Raw genomic sequence first — 25,653 nt, forward strand, 5'->3', positions numbered from 1 at the left:
TAATATAGATTGTCCTAACATGGGACATTCTGCGTGATGCATAATTCAACTTTTTGTAGTTACATTGCTATACATATAATGTATATTTTGATGCTCATACTTTAAAATGCAAATTGCGTGTTACTTCTACTACCACTGTGTTTATTCACTTCATAAGGTAGACAGGAAGAGCTCAGTGATTTGTTGAATATGTGAAGATACATAAGCAGACTGGCTTCATGGAGAGAATAGAAGTAAAGGAACAAAAACAACACTGATGTTCTGGAAGGAAAAAAGTGGAGACAAATACTGACGGGTGATTAGGGAATGAGGAACAGGTGAGGAAAGAGAGTCTGGCGACTAATTCAGACGACATCTTGTGGACAGATGGAGAATTGCACTCAGGAGGCTTCACATATGAATATTCATCACATATATAAAATGTATAATCTTGACACTTTAATCATCACATTAATTCTCAAAAATCACAGGTCCACCATCCCTCAACTTTCAGTGAAAAGTAATAAAGTTAATAGTTTATTAAATAAACTGACACACACAAGACACATTGTACATGCTTAATGTTTATTAATACATAATTATGCTCACAATACGTTGCCCCTCCTGGTGGGAGGAGACTACAACCTCAAAGTGATCGTCTTGGCTCTTAAAACATAGTTCAGCTTGATCACCAGTTTGAGTCTGTTATAACAGAATTGGCCACCAGGGGGAGACAAATACCAATCAACGACTGTCGATGACGAGCGGCTTCTTATCTGGTCGTAACATTAGATTTTAAAAAAATACATGAAGCTCAAATTGTTAAATCTGTTATTAGATAGACTTAAGAATCAAAATTAATTAACACATTAAGAATAATGTCGCTTATAACGGAAATGAAGGCTGCAAAGTTAGTAAAACTAAATGGGTTCTTGGATCAATTTATTGAAATTTAGAACCTGTCGCTTTAATAAAAAAAGGGATTTAAAAAAGTATTTATTGCGAAACAAGTGTCAGTATTCTACACTTTAATTCTTATCCTTTCATTTGTTGTTAAAGGAACAACTGAGCAATATTCAGAGAAACTCCTTTTTCAATAACTACTGTCTGGGAACAAACTTGAGTTTTATTGGCTGTTTCGGTTGGAGCATCCAATTAAACTCCAATGGAATCTGAAAGGGAGAAATACATGTGAATTAAGGGACATGGCAACAGAGTAGCATGACTGAATGCACATGGATGTGTGTGTTATCCTAACCCTCAACCCTAACGCTCAACCCTAACGCTCAACCCTAACGCCTAGCCCTCAACCCTGACCCTTTTTGCCACGGGGACGATTGCCCTTACCACAGTTTCTTTGCATGTTTCCACGGTGTAACTCTGCAGGAGACGGACAAGAACCGTCTTCATGGTGAGGACGGCGTAGCGCATCCCGACGCAGTTACGAGGACCGAGCCCGAACGGCATGTACGCGTACGGGTTCACCTCCTCTCCGCCGTTTTTACTGAACCTGCATGTACAAGGGGTGGAGAGTGGGGAAAGAGGGGGGCACAAGGGATCAGGAACAGGAGAGCATGGAGGATGAGCGAGTCAGGTGACATTAGGGAAAGTCACAGGACATCTAGTGGACAGATGGAGAACTGCACTCCGGAGGCATCTGTCCTCAGACAAGGAAATGATAAGATAAAAAAAGTCAAGTGACGTTTCCTACAGACTCCCCGGAACCACAACGTTGATTAACTTCATTTAAACTTCTGAAATACAGCAAAGCATTGTGGGAAGAGTTCTATCCAAACTGAAGAAAAAAAAATACCGTTAAGTTTATGTAATTCCATAAACCCCGTAACCACAAAAACCTTGCCGTCACTTTTCTTTTTCCACCTTTGTGTAACTCTCGAGCTTGTAGGAATCTAACAAGGTATGTTAGATTCTTGAGGGTTGTATATTAGCACCTGAAAAATCCAAGCTTAGTGCGGTGCATGTTTACCTCTCGGGTCTGAAAAGCTCGGGTGAGCTCCAAAAGCGTGGGTCCTTGTGTAAAAGGTACACTGGAATCGTAACCATTGTTCCTTCAGCGATGGTGAGGCCGTGCAACTCTGTAGTTTTTTTGCACATCCTCTCGAGCCGAGGTGCGGTGGGAATCAAACGCTGTGACTCGGACAACACCTGGTCCAGGTATTCCAGACCGACCACATCCTCGTATCGAAGTGGAGCCTTCGGGCAAAAGAGAAACAGGCGAGGATTAGAATAATGTACAAAGTGTATCTTACCCATGGCAACGGATCACATGCAAAGTGACATGTACGTCTCGCGGCATGTTGGCATCAATTTCCTCATGCAGGGTCTTCAGCGCTTCAGGGTTGGTGGCCAGATTGTAAAGGAGGTAAGTGAGAGTGACGCTGGTGGTCTCATAGCCGCCAAAGATAAAAATGAAAGCCTGGGAGAGGATCTCGTGCTCGGTCAAACCTACAACGATATAAAGAGAAATGTTCAGCAAGAAAACTTTCACGAGCGGAGACTTTGACATTCAGCTTTACGCATCACACAGACAGACATTTACTCATAAACTAAGCCTGTGCAGAACAATTCAAATGTCAATGAAGAACATGAAGGTATCACCTCGACCTTCATGAGTAACTGTTGCGGCGCTAACACACCTTTACTCGGCTGATCTTGTTCACTCTTTATGTCCGATTCTGGGATCTCGCTCTGAGTCATCACCTGCAGGAAGTCTGCTCGACTCTGGATCACAGAACATTCGTCACAAATTGGAGGGTGGTATCAATCGGCCCGTTTAACTCTCATGAGCGAATAAATGCAAAAAGGTTTGAGATATGCCTTTTAACGTGATTTTCACTTCGTAGAGAGGACATGCTTACAGATTCATCTGCCCCATGCTGGTCTTTAAAGCTCTTGATGATGTTGTAGAAATAATCCACACTGAGACTGGGCATCATCTCAAGTTTCAGGAGCTTCGCCAAACGGGCGCCAAAGGGAAATACCACTGAAAGAAGACCAAAGGTTTGTTAACCAATATGTGCAAATGATTCCAAGGTACTGACACAATTAAATGATCTCTGACAATAACAGAGACTAAGGAAGGACATACTTAGTAGAAAAAAAGGCCACAGTCGGAAGTTAAGGATCTTCTTGAGATGAGTAACAAGAGGGTCATCGGGGTCGTTTATGGCGTTTGCCTCAACACTGAAGGAGGCACTTGTCACAACATCTAAACTATAAGGGGCCACGAATCTAGGCAGAAAAAAGAAAGAGGTTGTTTCTTTGAGGAATTAACATGGATTGAAAACCACAATTTGTTATTTACTTCATGACAATATTAAAAGAGTGACCATTCTTTGTCGATCTGTGGATTAGTCAGCCATTTTGGTCTCAGTCGACTAACATTTCTTGAGTTGATTTTTTCATTTTTTATGAATAACTTTTTCCCCCCAAGAAAGTGATGATCACATGATTAAACAAACTAATAGGTTAGTTGACAAATTGTTTGATTGTTAACCTCTCTGGTCGAGGACAGCCCTACAATGTAAATATGCTGCCATAAAGCAGATTATCAACATACGTTTTGACATCCAGAGGTTCATCCACATGTCCGAGTTTTGCAGTGAGTCGGTCTGCATACCGAGCCACGATGGGAAAAACCTTTCAAAGAAAGTTGTTCAATGTTGATAAGGTATGTATTCATGTATTTCTCTCACTTTTCGTGTGTTTTGCACAACGTGAAAGTTGGTCAGCTGTTTTTCAGCTTTTTCAGGTCACGTGGGAACCCTGACTCGGTCAAAGGAAGCAGACTGGAGAAGAGGTTATTGAGGCCAGAAAGGAAACCAACCTGTTTCAGTCTTCCACTGGTGAAGCACGGTGATAAAGTGCTCCGCATTCTTTTCCACCTCTCATCTTTAACGGTTGTAATTGCATCAGTCAAAGGTCCTGCAACTGGAGTATCCTGTGAACATGACATCAGTTCAACTGAATGTTTAGAAGAGTTCCTCCAACATTTCTCCTCATTTTTTTGTCTGCCCCAATAATGTAACTTCTCTCTTAGCTGATATATCACACTGTGCAGAAATTGAACTTTCTTTCTTTATTTGGATTTTTGGAGGTAATATTTAAGCAATAAGGTACTCGAGGCAGTACTGTATCGTCAATACGACGATACAGTAGATAGATACAGTACTGTACCTACAGCACAATATAATTGTAGCCACGAAACGTTGTGTATCACATTTCAGTAGCCAAGAGAATAGTCCCGTCAGCAGGAACGGGGACCACGAACACATTATTCACCGCTGCCAGTCTCATCAAAAGTCATTCCCCCTAAAATGTCAACGTTTACACAAAACCTGTGTACGCTAATATATTGTGTATGCTTTTATTGTGGAGGGGAAAACAGAAGGAAAAGAGAGGAGGATTTTTTCGCGTGAAAAGGGAGACAAGAATAAAGTGGTTGTCGCCTTGTCTGACCTGACGGAGCAGCCTGTTGTTATTTCATTATTATTTAACAAGTATAGGCGCAAGAGAAACCCTCGGCTACACATGTTTGTAACTGTCAAGCTTGAAATGACAACCAACGGTCGCACAATTTAAATCTACCTGTTATTTTGAGAGTGCACTGATATGGAACACTGGTTATTGTAAACAGGTTGTACAGTACTTGATGGTACCCTGTGACTCACTCTCAACCAATCAGAATGCTTGATTTAATCTACCTGTATTATAAAAAAGGATAACAAGTATCTAAATACAAAATAAAACTATATCAATCGTGACACATGTGTTAACAGAGATGTTATGAGCTAAAAGGGATTTGTCAGCCGGATTAGTCTAAGTCTTACATTTTTACTAAAACCCCAGCTGTGTCTTACTGCTCACTTGTACAGTTAGGAATGTTGTGAGAGTCGTTTCTTTCAGTTGCATAAGAAGTTGTGTGGTCTGATGTGATCCTCAAGCATTAACCTCTGACTCTCTGTGTAAACTCCAGGCTATTACGACATATCCAAACTTCCTCTGGACTTGAATGAGTCATACTTAGCACCATTTTGTCAGCCTTTTGTTTGAGCTTCGAACTTGCCTGATAAGGATGCTATGATAAGATTATCCTAACTATGTTGGTCTAAGAACAGAACATTTGCCAAACCATTATAAGCATATTTCTTTTCCTTTTTTAATCTTTCTTCCCAGGCTCTTCCCAGTGTTATGTAATTTGATAAATAATAAACACAAGGACATGAGTTATAGAAGACTGACTCCAAATGTTACGATGTCACTTAACATGAATGCTGAATTTCCATGTTCTCTGGTGTACAATAACTAAACATGCTGCAACACGATGAGTCTCTTACCCTGCGGTTGGTAAACGTAGAGTAGCATTCCTTCACCAGCACAGTTTTAATAATCTCAGGGTCTGCTACCATTAAAACTGGTAATCGTGCATCAAACAACCTGCACAAGAAAGAAAAAATACAATGTCACGTACAATTTAAATGAGCTATAAACATGAACATTTTAAAAAGCATCCATGTGAGCTCCTCGGCAGAATAAAATATAAGATGATCAAAGTTTTAGCCAATTTCTTCAAGAAAAGAAATAAGAAATATCTTTATTTTTCTTTCGCATGTTTTTCCTTCACAGCAAACTATGCCATCCGGTGGTGGAAAGTTACAACTTACTTTATTATCACAATTTCCGCAACTGTAACTTTGTCCACTCGTTGACAGATTAAGTTACCGGTTTCATCAAAGGTTAATATTCTACATTATTCCGATAGTTTACATTGACATGCTTTGAGAAAGATTAAACCTGTTGTTCCCAATGTTTTGGAGCTTGTGACACCTTATTACAAAAACATCATATGGTCTGAAAAATGCACTTTTTTGTGATTTTATTTTATTTATTTTTTTGCAGAATGCTATTTGTTAATGATACCCGTGTTGGGTATGTATTATAATACAAAATAATAAAAAATATAAATAAAAAAGAGAATCGCGCAGTGCGGATAGGAGGGGTTTCCCCACTTTTCCTGGATCATTTTTGCAGATATGGAGGTTTTGCACTTTGGCCATCTATATACCAATTACCCTTTGATTTGTTAAAGGAGTTGAACGGCTACTTGGTTGTACTTTTACTTCCTATTCAAATAAAGGATATGAGTACTTGTTCTACAACTGACGTCACCTGTAAGAGGAGAGAAGATGAGACAACAACTCACCCCCAAATGTCCCCGTACTTGGCTTGGCATTCTCGGTCAAAAACAACTAATCCCTACAAGAAATGTCATTGCAAAGTGTGAAAAGATTCAAGACTCTAAGCTTCCAACAGGTTCAACAGATCATCGACAAGTCAAGCGATCAGTGCCAAACTCATTTTCAATGCTCAGGTAGCAAAACAATGCATGTCCGTTATAAGGTTTGCGTTTGTTCACGTGCCATTACCTTTTTAAAGGATAGAAGTGTTCCAACAAACGGCAGGGGTCTTGGTCCCGGTATGTTCAGTTTTTTGAAAAATCCATATGGCCAAATGCCATACCTACATTATTACAAACACAGAGTTATAGTTCACGAACATGGATCAACGATGCAACAGTTTAACAGCAAATCGTACGACTAAAACCAAAATAAGACTCTAAAATGAATCTACTGAGACAGTTCAAGACACTACTCACAGCAAGAAAAGGGCGAAAAAGAGAGCCAGCAAAGTCCAAGTGGTTGCTGAAAACAAGTTAAAGAAAAACATGTTGCTTCTCGCAGAGGCAGAGCTTGACGGCTGAGAGATGAGGAAATACTGAAACAAGTTAACTTAAATGTCCGGCGGTGGGTGGATCCCTCAGACAAAAGAGCCCCAGGCCGTATAGTATTTGTATTTGTGCAGAAAGGACTCCGGTGAGATATCTATCAATAAATTCTCAGAGTACTGCAATGTGTCCTCCTTAAACTTATCACTACACTTTTGATCCCACTCCTTAAAAAGATTGTTAAAAGTATTACTTTCTCTGACGATAAGCTACAATGACAAACGCGTATGCAACACGTTTGAGCTTCCTCGCGCACCGTAGATAACCCGGGAACGTAATCAGTGACGTCATGCCTGCGCCGGCACTCTCACGTCGCTCTTCTCCTTTTTAAATTGTCTAAACTGCGGCGTTTGTCCACCTTGTAGTCGGAAGGTAAACAACATTTGTCGTAGTTAGAAGGCAAGGTAAGAAACGAAGCATATATGGCCGTTCAGTTTTTATAGCCGTGTGAATATTGGAATTTGTGACATTATGAATATCATTATTTCATTGAAGCTGACTTTGAAGTCACTTTTGTCCAAAACTGTACAGTAAAATCTCACGGCCATGTACATGTGCATGACAGAGGTCAGCTTGAACAAGGCTGCATTGTAATCTTACTTTACAAATGTAAGGATCTGTTTTCATAGCGGTTTGAATATTGGAATTTGTGACATTACGATTATCATTATGTCATTAAAGCTGAATTCACTTTTGCCGTTTATCTCGATGCATGATTCTTAAAAAGGGCTAAAGCTAAATTAGATCAAATGAAATGGGTGCTTGGATCAATGTATTGAACATTAAAGGAACCTGCTCCTTACAAAAAGGGGATATAAAAAATGATTTAATGTGACAGAAACAAGAGAAGTTGTTCATGCATATTATATTCCATTGTAGTCCCCCTACAATGTTACACACTTCCTTTAAATAATGAAATACGTTTGATCTATCACATATTTTAGGTGGATTAAAATATGAGTGTCAGTATTCTAAACACTTGAAAAACTTTAATTCTTATCCTTTCATCAGTTGTTAAAGGAACAACTGAGCAATATTCAGAGCAACTCCTTTTTCTATAACTACTGTCTGGGAACAAACTTGAGTTTTATTGGCTGTTTCGCTTGGAGCATCTAATTAAACTCCAACGGAATCTGAAAGGGAGAAATACATGTGAATTAAGGGACATGGCAACAGAGTAGCATGACTGAATGCACATGGATGTGTGTGTTGTCTTTACCACGGTTTCTTCGCACGTTTCCACGGTGTAACTCTGCAGGAGACGGACAAGAACCATCTTCATGGTGAGGACGGCGTAGCGCATCCCGACGCAGTTACGAGGACCGAGCCCGAACGGCATGTACGCGTACGGGTTCACCTCCTCTCCGCCGTCTTTACTGGACCTGCACGTACAAGGGAGGCACAAAGACGCTATTTAGATCATTACATCACCACTGAGAGGGCACAGCTATATATATATATATATATATATATATATATATATATATATATATATATATATATATATATATATATATATATATATATATATATATATATATATATATATATATATATATATATAGACGAATAAATTCTCAGAGTACTGCAATGTGTCCTGCTTGTACTTTTCACCACACTATTTGATTCCACTCCTTAAAACGATAGTTAAAAGTATTACTTTCTCTGACGATAAGCGACAATGACAAACGCGTTTGCAACACTTTTGTGCTTCCTCCCGCACCGTAGATAACCCGGAACTGTAAGCCAATACGCTAACAACCAACAGCCCTTTCATGACAGCACCGGCTAACTCTCACGTCGGTCTGCGCCTTTTTAAATTTGTCTAAACTGCGGCGTTTGTCCAACTTGTCGTCGGAAGGTGAACTACATTTGTCGTAGTTAGAAAGCAAGGTAAGAAACGAAGCATATATGTCTAACGAGTATTCAATGACGCTATTGTCAAGCTGCCCTTGGTCTGTAACACACACATACACACGCACACGTGCTTTGTCGCTGTGTTTACGTAGGGGTCATATGTTGACTTTGTACTAACATAGCACCTCACAGAGGTAATGTTAACAAAGCGTCTGCGGCCTCACGTTAATGATGACAGTTTGAATGGAGCAAAAAAGTTGACACGAGTCAGGAGCGATCCGTGATCAATAACCCTTTGATTATGGTATACGTATTGTGCACTATATTTTGGTTGCTTGTGTATTCAAATCCTCACCAATTGCTTATTTTTCACCTGGATTAGTTGGACATTTTTATTCAACATCAAGGTTTTAACGTGTATTGTTGCATGTTTTACAGTAATCGGATTAATTGCAAATGAATCCTTATTTTACCCCAACGAAGAATCCATATTTTCCGTATTTCTGCTGTAATTTGAATCTATTCTATCTGTATTTATTGATATTTCTACTTAGTTGTAATATTAGTTTGGTTTATTGGCAATTTGTATTGGTGTATGTTTAGATTTTGAGTCACAGGGTTGATCTGATTCTCCCGAAGGTTGTTATGAAAACATTTGCCACTGCTATTATGAGGTATTTGCAAAAACATAAAATATCTTTTTAATCATCTGGTTAAACATATGTTGTCAGTTAAACAATCCAATATATCTGATTGGTTGATTCTGGTTCCCAAATTGCAGGATAAGCACAGATGCAATTAAAGAGTTCGAGCTCCAGGACTCAGATATTGTGCAAGAGTCCTCACTGACACGGTTGACACCTTAAGAAACCAATATTGTTATCATTTACACCTGCGGTTTTCCTGCTATTTTAAGCCTGTATCAGTAAATCACGGCATCTACTGAAAGAAAAAATGATTTAAAAAATTGACATTGAGAAATCCAATCGTTATCGATGAAGGGGTCTCTGAACACTCGTCCCCTCCTAATCCTTACATTGACGCTGTCCTAACGCTGCCAGTGTCGGAGTAGCTATCGTGCAGCGTTACACATCTCGAGTGTCACCGCAGTATTTACATGTAATCAGAATGATTGCTTCCAAAATCACTTTGGCAATCAGCGGTATCCACCACCAGTGATTGTGCGAGAGCGGTCACTGGCTTCATTTCCCGACACAATCCTTGCAGGTGGTGAAGATTTGCCAGATGACTGGAGAAGTTAGATTGCGTGACAGTCACCATGATGACTCCAGTGAGCTCTGATACTCCCATCCGAGAGCTGTTTTTAGTTTTTCTGTGTTCACTATGCGGCGGACACAGAAAAACTGATTATTATGAAACCATGAATGATTTAAAGTGGTGTTCACTGCAGCAATTTTAACTCTCATAAACTATATGAAATCCAATTTCTGTGGCAAACCCCCCCCCCCCCCAAAAAAAAAGTTGCTGTGATTCTTCGCAGAGAGCCATTGATCAGCAGCTCATTTTAATGCAACATTCGGTGCTTTGCATTGATCGTTTATGGTTTAATGTGGGCGGATGTGAGTGTGAACCAGCAGCGAATATTTACAGATAGATTTGGGGTTTATAAAAGAAAATTGCGCACAGGAATGCGCTCGCAAGGTTTTATAAATTTGAATTTTCTTTGGAGTACGTGTATATCCTTCTTTGAACGCACTCACATATTTAGTGTGGATTCTACGCACAGTTTTGTATTGAAAACCCATGACCTTTTTAAGCCCTTACGCTGAAAACAGCTGCCTGCTGTGGCCGATATTGAGTGACGAGAGTGAGCCAAAAGTTGTAGGCCATAAAACCAAAATAATGCGCGCCTGAGGGTTTGTTACTGCCGGCGAAATACTGATTATTGCAGCTTTAAACCGGTTTTACTGTCACACATTTGACTTGTTACACAATAACCCATGCAACCCCGGGAAGATAAAGCTGTGTGTGAAGTGATGTCATGCACTACTGTAAAACTGCCACATTCCATGACTCATCATACTTTAAAACCATTAGGTAACTAATTGTTTATCTTTGTTGTGTACATAAGTTCAATAGTGGAGATACAATTCGCAACTCTAACATTAGTTTTTCATTCATTTTCTTTCTATTTGGTTTCTTTTCACTTGTCCATAGCCGTGTATTTTATTTACTGTATCTTATCTGACTTGCCACAATCCAAAAATCTTTTCATTTCGACGACGTGGAGGTTTCTTAAAGCATCTAAACTGATGATCCACCCCCACAGGTTTCTTCTCTTGCTGCTCTGACCTCCTTCCCATAGCTATGTGGGCGTAAGCAGACCTTTCGCCTTTTGTCGCTCTCAAAGGTGCCGACTGAAACTCGCCTTTCCAGTTTGCAGGGCCAGACGTCAATAGGGTTGTAAAGGTACCCAGCCCCAAGTTCAATCTCAAGCCCCAGGGGATTCGGCGGTCACGTTTCTAACTATTTGTTTGTTCCAATCCAGCCGTGAACCTTTGTTGCTTTGCGGTCCTTCCTATAATGTTGTTCGTAACACCTGTTCTTTTTACGATGATAAGCAGTGAAGTCGTTGTGGTTGTTCTTGTGATATGTCCGGTGCATAATACCTCTTTTTAAACCGTTTTTTTTTTCTCTTCCCTTATTTCAGAAACAACTTGCCACCATGTTCCTCACCCTCACCCTGCTGCGGAAAGGCATCCCTGGGAAGCAGTGGATCGGAAAGTACCGTCGCCCGCGACAGATTACGTGGCAAATGAAACGCAACACGCTGACGCACCTGGAGCGCGAGGCCGAGAACGAGTACTGGATCAGTCGGCCGTACATGACGCCGGAGCAGGAGTACGGCCACGCCGCCGAGCGCAGAGCCCAGAACTGGCTCCAGATAAAGGAGGCCAAATTCGTCAATTTCCCGAAACACAAGCACATCACAGACCACCTGAGTCACCTCAAGATCACCAAGACGTGGTAGAGTTAATGCGAGCACGCAAGGACTGTCTTCATAATGTGACAACGTCACGTTTATTTGTGCAAAAACAACAACAAAAAAGCTCTGTTTTGGCAACACTTTGTATGTCAGCTGAAATGAAAAGTTGTGAACAGAATCCATAATTGACTGTTTTTAACTCCAGGCCTCCGTAAAACAAATGTGTAAACTGTTTGTTTGTTGTACTGTATCCCAGACTGAATCCACACCACTAAAACCTACTTAACATTCTCCAGTTGATCTGTGGGTCCTTATTTTAGCTCTCATTAAGAAAACACACTTTCAAGTTGAGAACACCAGGCACCGGTTATACAATCTCTATAATGATGTGCTCTTTGAGGAAAATGTTGGAGGAATTATATAAATAGTCTAGGGAGGTTGGGACGGAATGATGTAATGTTGTGGCAGGTTAATGTCTCTGTAATATGCATTTAGCTGTTTTACATTTAATGTATTAAAGGGGTGTGACTGTCAGTAAACCCAATAGCTAAAACTAGACCGTTTAATCCCTTTGAAGTTCGATAATCCTCGAAGGTTTGTGGAAAGCGCTTTCACTTAATGGATTCTCATGAAATGTGACGTTTGATTCTCTTAACTGTGCACTGTGATTCTCTTAAATCTCAGTAAGTTGCTTCTGTTTGGGGTCAAATAGGTGCTGCTGTTGTTATATTACCTTTTTATTATTTAGCTAATTGACCTTCAATGGATGTGTTCACATGAGAGCCCACTGTGGAGCTGATAACAGTTATTGCCGTTACATCATCCCTTTTCATTCCAACACTGCGTAACTACAGGAAGAGCCAGCAGGTGATAGTCATCAACTGAACTTGAGTTTCATTATATTTTAGCGTTATTAGAAAGCTAAAACGTGTTTTTCCCATAGAACACACAGCAAACACCGACTCAGCGATCATCAGCCCTGAGAGATCCGTGAACACGAAGCTCTTTTGTCTTATGGCCTTGAACCAAAGTGTGCTCGACTACTTTGTGTTACTGGTCTTGCATTGAACTGCACTGTGCTTCTGTGCAGCACACACAGCCCAATTAACAAAAACAGAGAAACCATGGGTGTGATGAATTTTTAAAAACTTTATTTAAACCTGTTTTTTTTACTGTGTATTTGTTGGATTGTTTGCGGGGTATGTTCATTGTCACCAGGAGCATTATGTGAGGTCTGTCGTAATGTGGGCACTGCGGGGTCCAAAGTAATTGACCAGGATTAATGAGCCGGAGGGGAAAATGCAGTCTTTGAAAGAGACTATTCTACTGCAGGAGGCGACGAGAGAACACAATACACATCGTGTTATTGCCGCTCTTTTGGGAAACCTATTTCAAACACCAGTCCGTGTAGAGATAAATCCATGAAAAACTTTCCAATAATCTTCCTGGGTCAACTGGGAAGCTTTCCCAACTCTTTATTTGTCTTTGTTACTCACTCCAAACTGATATTAGCTCTTTAGCACAGTTCACAGCTGTAATTTGTTCAAAAATACCTGCCTGAATTCTTTAAAAACAAAAGAATGAAAACATATATATATATATATATATATATATATATATATATATATATATATATATATATATATATATATATATATATATATATATATATATATATATACACACACACACACACACACACACACACACACACACACACACACACACAGAACAATTTGAATAAATAGAGGCTGATCTTGTTAACAAGCAGAATAAGATCATTTACATGAACAATTCGTACACCATCTTAATCTTTGTCTCCAGCATTAAAGACCTCAATCAAATATATCAGAAAAAATGTACTTAAATTATCAGTTAAGTTAATAGAAAAATGGATGTTGACAGAAAAACATCTGAAAAGGCTTAAAAATGCCTTTCCTAATCGTATCAGAGGCCCATGCTTTTATTTAAAATGTGTTTAATCTGCTAAACTACATCTGTTAGATGATTACAGTGGAGAATAATCCACAAAATCCCATTCTGAATTGAGTAGAGGTGTAATTTGACAGAACAGGACATCAACATTGTACAGGTGCAGTGACTGCCATGTGCGGCCACCACCGCTGAACTGTCGGCGGGCGTCCAGCAGATGGCGCTGCGGCTCCTGTTCGCGCTACATGCGGAGCGGCGGAGCTCCGGCCCCTCCTGCGCGGTTTTACCCAGGCGCTGTTTTCGTCTCCTGGAGGATGAGGTGCGTATACAGAGGCGCCAACGCACCTCAACGCACCGCACCGGGGCTGAGACGGGCAGTTCACGAGCAGAGCAAGACACACACACACACACAAACGAGCTCCTCTCCCGAGACGTCCACGCCGCGTGCCAGCCGGAGCCGCAGACAACCATGAAGACCCACGGCAGGTGGAGGAGTAAAGATTCACCCGCAGACCAGACGACTGAGTGAAGAGGCGGGATGGCGGGGGGTCGGAGGGGACTTGTGGCCCCGCAGAATACTTTTTTGGAGAATATTGTCAGACGGTCGAACGGTAAGGATGGAGATGCTTTTACAGTGCATTGGACCGGCTTGTTTTAACGTTAGAGAGAGAGAGAGAGACACACATCTGTCTTTGTATCCTGTCTCATCAAAGCCAATCAACTAATTAGCGAAATCGGAAAACATGAAGGAGGCCAATTAGTGACGGATCCCTCACCTTCCCGTGCATGAAAAAGTTAGTTTTTTTTTCATAGAGACACGTAGAAAGAGAGAGAAACTGGAGTGGCGGAGGAAAATAAATCTGTTAATTATTGTTTAAAAAACAAACAATTTAGATGGATTTGAGCTCCTGTTACGAAACTGCGCATACATGGAGAGCGAAAAAGACAGCAGGTTACGACCATTAATGTTCTACGGCCTTTTCATTACATAAGGCCACTGGAAGTCCTAATTGTAAACAATATGGACCAGAAACATCGTGCCTGGGTTTTTTCTACAGTGTTAATGTGAACGTAATAAAGGCCTAGTAATCAATGTCTAAAGACATTTAGGATTATATCAGTCTAATGCCTTTGATTTCACCACGATTCCCCTTTAAGCTATATTGGTTTGACAACAAACTATATCAGGCTTTTGTCTTCACCTTTTAAGAAAACATTTCATGCATCAAAACCAACATATTCGGAATAAGTGTTAACAGGATGCCAACCAAACCTCAAGCTGGGTCTGTAATTAGGATAAAAGAGACTCAAATTATTTAAACTGAAATTCTGTGCACGGTTTTTCCTTTTTTCAATGTGAGGATAATAACCACTGAAACTATATTGAGCCCTGAAAGACTTTGCTCCATCTTTTGATTTCCAGTGAGAACACACATGACCCAAAGGAGAGGAGTTTGGTGTAATATGGAAACAATTGATGGTTGCATAGTTGTCTTGACTATAATGGCTTTCATCTCACCTTGTTTAAGAGATAAACGTATATTTAAAACAATAGGCCTTACCAAAAATGAGCAAATATCACTATTAAAGGGAAAGTCCTTTGAGGAAATTTGTAGACTAGTTATTTATCTTTCCTTTATTGTTTTGCGGCTTAATTAGCAAAAGCTTTAAGTTAAATGAGATTTGTTTTAACCAATTATGTGTGCAGTTGTGAAGACGATTAACCCCGTTTGAAAGCTGAAAGTTGCTGAACGCTGATGGAGGTCTTACAGTATCTCGGGGCCTTCGGCGGGACAGTAGTCCTTCAGCCTCTCTGTATTATTAGATCCAATAGAAAGTGACAGGTCAGACTGACACTGGACAGCTAACTGTGAAACAGAGCAAGCAGCACTGTGTTTTTGTCACGAACCTCACATGGGGCCAAACACCAGCTAATTGGTTTGAGCTATAATTACCTCTTCTTTGGGGTTTGGTTAAAATTAGGTTTGGAGTTAACTTGTGTAATATATGGTCATATCCCCCCAAAGGAGTGCTTTGTGTCTGTCTTCCACACTGTCAGTCTGCCCCAGTAGCACATTAAAATGTGTTATGACGGAAGGGAACAACGTGTTCGGAAAGGATGAATAAATCTTTCCAGGGAGACGTTGTCTTCAGACGAACACTGACAGAATATGGATCGCTTTTAGTATATGATATATTATGAAAAAAAAAGGATAATCCAAAACTTTTTCCAAACAATAGAACATGCGTATGTTTTTCTTATGACCTTGGGCGGTCTGTGGATTAGCGAGCAGTAAATCTCTCCCAAACTAGAGACAAAAGAGCAAAGTCTATAATCTGCAGGATGAGACACAATGGAGCGACTCGTGAGAGAGAGAGAGACACTGCTAGTGGGTGGGCGTTCACAAACAATGAGATGTTCCTTTGGTTGTAAATTTCAAAGTTCAGGATTAGAGTGTTTACTTTTTTGGTCTCTATTTCAGATATTCATGCTCTTGTCTAGACGTCGCCACCTAAATTTAACTTTCAATATAAGTAACATCATCTGCTTTTTCTCTGAACTTTGGTTTGATGATGGTCTCTGTTCTATTTGATAGTCGGTGACTAACACCAGAGAGCCAATGAGCAGATAAAACACCAAGGAGACCCTCAAAATACAACCTTTGGTGGATCTCATGCATTAAATAGTCATGGACTATGTATCTGTAACACAAAGTTCAGCTGCATGCTGATATTTCACGAGCTAAGCAGCAGCAAAGTGAATGCAAGCAGGTGAGGCACAGTCACTCTGACTGGTGAAACGCATGAATAGCAGTTCAGCAACACTGCTGCATGTTTGAAAAAGCTCATTCAAAGTCTTTCAACCAACAATAACTGTTCTTCTTTGGCCACTTTGGGAGCAGAGGAAAGACTGGCACGTCATGACCTTATGAATTGACATGTCGAACTTGGATTATTTACACATTCAGCAGTTATGGAGCAGCATTATCATTTGAAGTTGGGTTTCTGGCTGTAAGTCCCAATATCACTCTATTTTAGCTCTGTTCTTTTTTTTAAATGTCTCTTTTAGCTGATTAATGCTCCGTTACGTTCACCAGCCAGTCGATGGTGTCTTGTCTGCTGTTTGGTGCTAAGCAGGTGGTGTAACTTGCAGTGGGTTTTTAGAGCTTTTTCATTAAAAACAGCTGCGTTAATCAATAATATTTATATTTACATTGACTTGAACAGCTACATTTTCTTGTACTTTGAACTCTTTAACTCCATAGATATTTTTATTCACGTTTCACCATGATTATGTTTTGCTTTGGGGCTTTTGCTAACATTTAAATGTTAGCAAAAGCCCCAAAGCAAAACGTAATCATGCAAAATATGTGAAATATGATAATTATTGTACTTCCTTTTCCATGAAATTTCAAAATCGATGACTGCAGATATACGTGCCAACAGGGAATACTATTTCATTAATATCCATAGCGAGAAATTGGACCATATAATGAGAAACACAATGACTCTCACAGTTTCCCTCACACACACATCTGAAACAGCAACGTCTGTTTAATATTCAACACACAAAAAAGACAAGATGCTCTTGTAAAGTAAACTATTAACGAGCAACTACTAATAAAAAAGTCAAGGGAGCAAATATATTTGGGTGCTTTCTACATAAGCAAAGCACTTGTGTTTGGCCTACAGTTGTGTATAAATACCATATGTAAGTGTGTGTGCTTGGCCGTAGAACATCATGGACACTAATGCAAATCTTTAAAGTTGGTTAGCTCTTGAAGGCAGGGGTACTCAGTCTTTTTTAAAGATAATTACAAAAAAACACACCATTTTAGTCAAGAAATATTTCAATAAACATTTTAAGTAAACAAATGAAATGACTGCTAATTCTCAGGTTTTGTGGCCAATATATCCTCAGTATGACCTCTGAAGCACTTTAATACTATGAAAAAAAGTCTACAAACAATGAAAGGCCTTATCATACAGATGTTCAAGGTTTGACACACGTTTTATTTCAAATATACTTCAGACTTCGTAGCTCTAAAGGGATTTTTAGCTGAATTTAACTCATTATTTTGGCCTGCACATCTAACATAGCACCAAATGGCGGACAAAGTTAGCGGCTAACGTTCGCTGAAGCTAAATCTATTAGCAGCTTAAGATCTAAATATATAACTAAAAGTAGGCTGATTATCAAACTTCCATACATCAGATGGACACACACATGAAGACACGTGACTCCAAATGAATGGTAAGTTGCTCCAAGGCTGCTGCATGTGTAAGTAAGCAAACAACTGCATGTTAGCATTACCAGTGATGGCTAGCGGTGTCTGTCAGCCTGTTTCTGACTTTATCAGTTCATATATTGGCTCAAAAAATGATAAACACAGCTTTAACATAGGTCTACAGTAGGCTAATGTTGAAGCCTGTTTCTGTATTATGTTACAAATACTAGTTTTTAGCGTGTAGCATTCAGGTTAGCAACAGTGAGGATTGCTGAATTCACATTGTTGTGTTGTCTCTTATTTTGGTTGACACGTCCCATCTTTTTTGTCTGACGTCCAACAGATGTTTCTCCCTGTAATCTGTTAACCTTCTTTCCTTTTCACACATTTCAGTTTGGACACTGTCACATAGACAGACAGGTACTATACAGTTTAGTTTGGTGTGCTGCTTATGTTTTCTTTACGGTATATCTCTTTGTAATGCACCACAAAATGTTCTATACCAAATGCTGTTAATTTACAAAGCAATTGACTCATTAGACATGTTGAGATTTACTGAAAATGTGCTGCAAACATCAGCAAATCTAAGGCTAATAACAGTAATGGAGCTTTGGACTTTCTTTATATCGCAAGATCAACATTCATGTGATCATTGTAAAATAACACGTTGGCATGGAACGTCTCGTGCATCGTATTCAGTGTTCTCATGCTTGTAGCTGTCTGTTCAATGTGGTTTTATTTTGACATGTTCAAAGATTGTTTTCTCCGTCGGTGTGTTCCCGTGTGGTATAAATAAGGAAAATGTTGTACGTGTTTTGTGGCAGGTAGTTTTTTTTCTTCGTCCTCCTGTCTTTTCACCCCCGTGTTGTCACATTGTTGTAGTCTGTGTTCATAGCAGGGCCGTTTGCTTTGAGATTTTCCATAAACATTTTTAATTTTGGGAAGTTTTATCCCCAGTTATCATCACTTCTCCTGTGCCATTTAAAACTATTGCATCTGCTCTTTTTTATTTTACTTTTTTTCCAAAATGATGTGAATGGATTTGAGATTGTTTACTTTAAAGAATTTATTTTTTAATAATATGTCAAAAATAAATGAAAACAATGGTTGGCAATATCTAAGTTTTTGATCTCAGCTATCAACAAAATGTTGTTGTTTTTTACAAACACATTTTATTCACATTATTTTGCACATTGATATTTTATTTTATATGGAATGTCAAAATGATAACATGCACAGATGCACAAAAGAGTAATGTCAATACAGATAATTGTCATTAGAATATGAATATGGTTATTTTGAGTATGACACTTTATTTCTTTAAAAAAAAAGACAATGATGGCCTTGTTTACATGTTCAAATCATTCTCATAATCAGCTCAATAATTGTAATGTATGTCCTCGCCAGGTATTTGAAACAAACATTTGTAGCCATTTGTTTTTAGCCCAAGCAAAATTTTCACATTTTTCCATGGCAAATACTACATGGCGTGATCATTTGCACGTTTGTTTCGATCATCCTTAGTCCAAAAATCCAGCTGCGAGAAGAAAAACATTAGCCGTATACTTAAATGTAAAATGGTAAGTGAAAGTTTTAGGTGCAGTGTAGAATTTGGCCGTCATCTAGTGTGAAGGGAAACTACGGTGGCCGACGCAAAAATGCAAACGTCCCTGTCGTTTGGTCTGGTCCGCTCTGGGTTACAGCAGAAACATGGCGGTGCAACTTGGCTCCATAAAGAGGACTCAGTCAATATGTAGAAATAACCGTTTCACTCAAAGGTAATGAAAACAAATGTGTCTTATGTTGAGTTCATTATACACTAAAGAAAACATCTTTGTTAATATTCAATTTCTGCCAATTGATCCCCCTCAATGGGTTCCTTTAATTTTTTAAATTGCTAAGATTTAAAAATAGGGCTGAAGCAAACTAGGTAGTTAAAAATGGACATGCAACTAAATATTTGCTTTTATTTATTAAGCTTTTGACCTTGAGTCAGTTTTGCTTGGAGGCTTTGCCAACATATGAATATGCAAAATCAGAATTAACGTCGTCCGTTTTCCTTGACATTTGAAAATCGATGACCGTGGATAATAGTATTGGTAAAGGTTGCGTGCCTATAAGGAATAGCTCAATTGGACCAATTAATTGATGACAAACACTAGTACCGTTTTCCCCTGAAAAAAAATATATAACCGCTAACTAAGCAACAAACAAATGGACACCACAAGATGTTCTTGTGAAAATGTCTACTTACGAGCTACTACTGATAAAAAAAGAGTCAGGGGTCCAGATATTTGGATGTTTTCTACATAAGCAAAGCATTTGTGTTTGGCCTACATGTTGGTATAAGCACAATGTGTGGAGTGTGTGATGGACACTAATGCACATCTTTAAAGTGTAATCACTCTTAAAGGAATATTTTAAATATACATTGGCCCTGACATTTGCTTTGTAGTTGTGTAATAACTTACCACTTTGCTATTTGTTTTAAATTGCAGCTCCACCAAATACTTCAACTTATATCAAATGGAATAGACCTCAACTGTTTCCCAACCCAGACGATAGTTTAAGCTTTACTATACTGCTGTTTTGTTTTAATACTGAAACCTTTTGAGTTCATTTGCCTCCTCTTCCCTTTTCATTTTCAAACAGATACCAACTTTGTCCTGGGAAACGCCCAGATAGTAGACTGGCCCATCGTCTACAGCAATGATGGTTTCTGCAAGTTGTCGGGGTACCACAGAGCAGAAGTGATGCAGAAAAGCAGCACCTGCAGGTAGGCCGGAGGCGCCGAGCGTCTGAGATGTGTTGGGATTAACGTTTACAAACACCAACGAAATGAGATGCAGAAAAGCAGCATTTTTGTTTAACTCATCCAAACTGATTTTTTAAGATAATATAACAAGTCATTCTTTTTGTAATCGGCATATTTCTCTGTATTAGATCCACGTTCAAGATCAGCCAGTGCCATTGCAATAAATTGCTACAGCTATCTTGTTAATCTGGATGAGCTTCATCTTGGCAAAGCTAAAATACTCATGCTGCAGTTTTAGAGCAGTCAGGGAGAGGATGACTTTCTCTACAAGGCTTTTTCTTTCTTTTTTTTATGTCAAAAGTGCCTGCAGTAAAAGGTTTTGTGGAGCTCTCGCTGAGAGTCCGAGTTTAATATAGCCATTCTCTCTTAAATGAATCCGTTTATTTGTATTTACCACCGGGCAGAGCATCCTTATTTTGAGGGATTTACTAATTAATGAGCTGCAGGTCTATACAGTATCCCGGTGTTTGTGCTCATGTTTGTGGTTTGGAACTCTCTATGGAACATTTTGGCTTATTTTTAGAGAAAAGGGAAACAGTGTTGCAAATCCTCATCATCATGTTTTCAATTTTTATTTTTATTTTGCATGAATCCTGATAGATTACTGTAGCAGGTTGAGAGGAAGAGTTAATGCATCAGACATATTGTAACTATTTTCATATAAAACAGTGAGATTTGATTTTCGTTAGCAGCAGGAGCTGCTGTCATGAATCCGTCCGTTGTGATTATGTATAAATAGGGTCATAGCAGCTCCGTGAGGCTAAACTTGGAAGGTATTTTATTACGTTAACAACGTTCATCATCTTAGTTTAGTGTGTTTTAGATGGTAATATTTGCTATTTTCAAATGGCACTTAACACAAAACACATCTCAGGCTGATGTGAAGGTGTTCAGTCTTCCAGCTAGATGCTAATTATAACAATTTACATTGAGCGGATTGATTGATTTAATCATAAAACAAAAATGTTGTAGAAATGGACGTGTTGATGATGAAGATGTTCTGATAAAGTCAAGGGATCACCAAAGCTATTTCAATTCATCCTGAGGGGGGATATTAATATATTTAACACATTTTATGAAGAATCCATTCAATAGCCGCCGAGACATTTTATTTAAAAACACAGATTTCAACGTCATGGTAGCACGAGAGGAAAAGTCAGACGATCCCGAAAATCATGTGGTTGCATCCTCTGGTGACTATGGATGTCTGTAAAAAATTTGACGGTGATTCATCGTGTCGTCGTTGAGATGTTTGGACTAAAGTGCTAGACCAACCAACTGATGTATAGCAATGCTGCTCGCACGGCTTCAAGGTTATGAGGAACAGCTAAGCATTTTATTTTTGATGGGTCTTCATTTCAAACATCAAATAAAGTTATTAGCTCTGAGTAGCAACCATAAAGATGAAAGTGTGACCACAGGTGAGGTTACTTCACGGTCAATGTATTGTGACAGAGAAAGTTGAATCACAATATATTCGGCTATGTTGAAGTGAACGAGAATACCGCTCACAATTAAAATGAATATAACGTTCCCATAATTTAAGACAAAGATAGAAACCAGATCAAAGACAAATCCGTGATGTAATCAGGTTGTAACGACTGCAACGATGAAGCCTTGGACGGTGTCTACGGGGCGCTGGCTCCAAAACTGTTCGCATAAAGGAATAAAGAAGAACTCTTAACTCATTTCTGGTGTTTGTTGTAGAATAAGCGTGCCAGTAAGCACTATATTAATAGAGTCACATGAACACAGTTGCTGCTGCCAGGTTTTCAAAACCATGGGAGATTTCTTCTGTTGTGGGAGATGCTGTTTGTCACAGCCAGCACCGAGGCCATTACTGATTTAGACCCTCGGGTCCCTGAGCATAAGCTTAAGAACACTTGCCAATACAAATATTGAACTGTGGGCACGACGATTTGTAATTGGTCTATTTTTAGTCATGTGTTTGTAACAATCAAGACAAAACTTTACGCAAGTGTTTTAATGTGTAGAACTATTACCATACTCAGTCAATTAACTATAACGCAAGCGGATATTTGTGTTGTATTTACTGGACGCAAGAGATAGACCCAAAGGTATTGTGAAAATAACAATGAAAGGTCAGTTGTGGAACACAGTAATCAATCAAGTAAACATGCCCATTCTGAGTCCACAAGAGCTAAAAGAATACAATACTTAACAGTAAATTACATGTAAGATTGAATTATTTCATTATTGCAGCTTATTAGTAGGGGTGGGACTCGCCGCAGGTCCCACGATACAATGTTGTGACGATACTTAAGTCCCGATACGATATTATCGCAATACATTAAGTATTGCGATATAATGCGATTCATTAAAAAAAAAATTCAAGCGCAAATTTTCCCCAAAGGAAAACTTTGTCAATGGAATTATTTCAACTTTGGCACAAACGTCCACTTGGACGCGAGGATGAACTGATTTTGGTGGACGTGTTAATCAACCCGATAAATACATTTTAAAGATGTCACAAACACAAAACACTGTGCCTTCACAAAGAAAAACATTTTGGGCCATAACTCCATGATTTTAACTGCTAATTATAACAATTTACATGAAAGTTTCCAAGGATAAAATGATGAAGCCGCGACATTTAGGACAGACGTGGATGTAAACTGCGACTTGACTGGCTGGCCGAGGTAAACAACCCTGAGACGGTAATTCTAGTTTTACATGAGTTGTAACTCTGCGACTATGAATCATACACACGCTCAACATCACATTGGGCTTCTCTGTCTTAAAAACAATTGTTTACTTTCAGATAAAGGTTTATTTTTGACATTATACAAGATGTGTACCGTACTAAAATGTGGGTACATGATAAGTAGTTTCAATAGGTATTTGTGCCCCCCCCCCTCCGCCTCGTCATTAATATTCATACCTCTTATGTCTTTTAAACGTTTGGTCTTTTTTCTGTCTAACATCTCCTTGAGTCTGATAATGAGGCCATAAAACATTCACAGAGTTTGGATGTGTGATGTTTTTGAGGATGACTCAAACATAAAGTGTATGCTTATCTCCTCTGAGTGTTTACGTCTAATATCGGAGCCTCTTTTGCTCCAGATGTGTGCGGATCAAAGCGGTTATTTCCATCTCAGCCTCTTTTCCTGTGTTCTGTCTTCTATGATGTACATGTTGTTTTGTTTCGATACTGGATCCTTTAAACGTACAGCGACAAACCTGTGGGAATCTTTTCACGCATGACCGGACTCGGTTGAGGAATTGTTTTTCTTTGAAGCGAGTCACATTTCTCCTGTCTCGGAGGATGAGAGAAGAAAAGAAAGAGAGGACATTCATCCGTGGTGTTACATCAAGCGCTGGTCTGAAAAAGTCTCTGCAGCGTCAGGATGTAGTCTCATTAAATTTAGCCTTCCTTTTTTTTTTTTTTTTTATTTCATAACAAACTCCGAGTTATATTTAGATCATGCCGGAGCAGGCTGCTACTGAGTGTGGCAGTAACAAGGAAGGTGAGATGAATGTCTCTGCAGCGGGGTTTAAAGTGCCCATGGTTGCTTGACCCATCTTCAGGTTTAATTTGTTCTTGAGAGGTACTTTGCATTTGGCCAATTAAACAGTGGGATGCATTTATCTTTTGTTTTAATGCTTTCATGATACATTTCAATGAGTTTTAATCTACTTTTATATTATGTTAGATCCAGCTTAATTTTGCAGTATGTGCACCTAGAGGTTTCTAAACAGCAATGCTGTCTGCACAGGTCAGGTGTAAACCTGATAAACTGCATCTGCTTTTTTTTTGTTGTTGCTTGAAAATCGTTAAGTTGAAAAGAGAAAACACGGATAACGCATAAAAAAAATTGCCATCTAAAAAATCAGAAAACAGGACCAGTCGCCAAAACCAGCAAATACTGCCGACTGTGGCTCACTGGTGAGCAGGATTGACGCTTAATCAGAGGATCGGCGGTTCGAGCCCCGCTAGCTCTATGTCAATGTGTCCTTGAGCAAGACACTTCACCCTAAATTGCTCCCGTAGATGCGCCTACGGAGTATGAATGGTTGATAATACTGATGTGGCACCTTGCATGGTGGCGCCTCCCATCAGTGTGTGAATGGGTGAATGATGTCACGTCGTGTTAAAGCGCTTTGAGTAATCGGAAGACTAGAAAAGCGCTGTACAAGTGCAGGTCCATTTACACTATGATCACACGTTCAAAGCCTTTCCTCGTCGCAACAGGTCAAGAAGTGTGCTCGCTCTTTCCAAAGGGCCTGTGCCTATTAAATATTGTTTCCTCCTCTTGTGTTTTCCAGCTTCATGTACGGGGAGCTCACCGACAAGGACACGACGGAAAAAGTGCGACTAACGTTCGAGAATTACGAGATGAACTCGTTTGAAATCCTGATGTATAAGAAAAACCGTAAGTAGCGACTCTCACGTGAGGATAAGAGGAAGATTTGTTTCCCCCTCTCTTGTCATGCAAATGTATTCAGAGATCCTGTAACATACAGTCGAGTTCAAAGGCAGCCGAGAACATTTCTACCTCCGTAGAAATGTGCTAATTATTTGAGAGCCAGACATGAAAAAACCTTCCTCAGAAACAGGTTTTAGTTTCCACTAGCAGGTGTACATACCCTCTGCTTGCAGGTGTTACAGGAAAACAAGTCCAGAACATCTCAGTTTACACCACGCGATCAAGATTTCTGCTCTATGTGCACTTGTTGTCATTTCCTCTAAAAATAAGCCGATGATGCAGCAGCTAAATATGAGTGCGTTGTTCTTTTTATACACTTTCAGGGACGCCTGTTTGGTTCTTTGTGAAGATTGCTCCCATTCGAAACGAGCAAGAGAAAGTGGTCCTGTTTCTTTGCACGTTCAGTGACATCACAGCCTTTAAACAGCCCATCGAAGACGATTCCTCCAAAGGTGAGTGTCAGCGAATGACGTTGGTTCAACCAGGATGTCTTTCACGCCGCCGCCGCTGATGAAAGTTAGTTCCTTAAAAACAATGGGTTGCGCATTGCGTGGCAGTCTAAAATGTACACAGAGATTATAAAGACAGAGAGCCAGAGGTATCGTTGCTCTGCCAGCGATCAGCATCCGACCCTGTGCATT

General features: G+C 39.5%; 3 protein-coding genes across 7 annotated transcripts in view; 2 read left to right on the forward strand and 1 right to left on the reverse strand.

Annotated features, from left to right (window-relative positions):
* Positions 1–562: 562 nt before the first annotated feature.
* LOC137779583 (cytochrome P450 3A27-like) lies at positions 563–6,974 on the reverse strand. The gene is made up of 13 exons (XM_068567531.1): positions 6,656–6,974; positions 6,426–6,519; positions 6,203–6,255; positions 5,337–5,436; positions 3,827–3,940; positions 3,560–3,639; positions 3,089–3,231; positions 2,859–2,983; positions 2,637–2,721; positions 2,285–2,445; positions 1,967–2,193; positions 1,327–1,489; positions 563–1,151 (listed from the first exon to the last, which is right to left on the reverse strand). The coding sequence occupies exons 1-13, from the start codon at positions 6,724–6,726 to the stop codon at positions 1,080–1,082; spliced, it is 1,488 nt and encodes a 495-aa protein (XP_068423632.1). The 5' UTR covers positions 6,727–6,974; the 3' UTR covers positions 563–1,079.
* Positions 6,975–7,069: 95 nt separating this feature from the next.
* On the forward strand, positions 7,070–11,879 carry mrpl57 (mitochondrial ribosomal protein L57). Of its 3 annotated transcripts, none has more exons than XM_068568319.1 (2): positions 7,070–7,188; positions 11,313–11,879. In XM_068568319.1, the coding sequence occupies exon 2, from the start codon at positions 11,328–11,330 to the stop codon at positions 11,631–11,633; it is 306 nt and encodes a 101-aa protein (XP_068424420.1). In that variant the 5' UTR covers positions 7,070–7,188; positions 11,313–11,327; the 3' UTR covers positions 11,634–11,879. The 3 variants fall into 3 exon arrangements, with proteins under 3 accessions (XP_068424420.1, XP_068424421.1, XP_068424419.1); XM_068568320.1 differs by having other exon boundaries at positions 7,095–7,156; XM_068568318.1 differs by lacking the exon at positions 7,070–7,188 and adding an exon at positions 8,513–8,677.
* A 2,014-nt stretch (positions 11,880–13,893) lies between these two features.
* The window catches only part of kcnh1a (potassium voltage-gated channel, subfamily H (eag-related), member 1a), a 35,629-nt gene continuing 23,869 nt past the window's right edge, over positions 13,894–25,653 (forward strand). For 2 of the 3 annotated variants that reach the window (XM_068567843.1, XM_068567844.1), the window contains exons 1-5: positions 13,894–14,131; positions 18,143–18,169; positions 20,402–20,525; positions 24,852–24,958; positions 25,336–25,464. In XM_068567843.1, the coding sequence (XP_068423944.1) occupies positions 14,059–14,131; positions 18,143–18,169; positions 20,402–20,525; positions 24,852–24,958; positions 25,336–25,464 (460 nt within the window). In that variant the 5' untranslated portion in view covers positions 13,894–14,058. The remainder of the gene's footprint in view (positions 14,132–18,142; positions 18,170–20,401; positions 20,526–24,851; positions 24,959–25,335; positions 25,465–25,653) is intronic. The other variant, XM_068567845.1, reaches the window with a different exon arrangement.

The sequence above is a fragment of the Clinocottus analis genome, unplaced genomic scaffold, assembly GCF_023055335.1.
Source record: "Clinocottus analis isolate CAN_PGR_092001 unplaced genomic scaffold, fCliAna1.0.p SCAF_8, whole genome shotgun sequence".
Lineage (NCBI taxonomy): Eukaryota > Metazoa > Chordata > Actinopteri > Perciformes > Cottidae > Clinocottus > Clinocottus analis.

Coding starts and splice junctions, on each gene's coding strand:
- LOC137779583 (XM_068567531.1), bottom strand. CDS start 6,726: ATGTTTTTCTTTAACTTGTTTTCAGCAACCACTTGGACTTTGCTGGCT. Junction 3,640..3,826: donor CCAGTGGAAGACTGAAACAG/GTTGGTTTCCTT, acceptor TTTCTTTGAAAG/GTTTTTCCCATCGTGGCTCG. Junction 1,152..1,326: donor AAACATGCAAAGAAACTGTG/GTAAGGGCAATC, acceptor TCTCCCTTTCAG/ATTCCATTGGAGTTTAATTG.
- mrpl57 (XM_068568319.1), top strand. CDS start 11,328: ATGTTCCTCACCCTCACCCTGCTGCGGAAAGGCATCCCTGGGAAGCAG.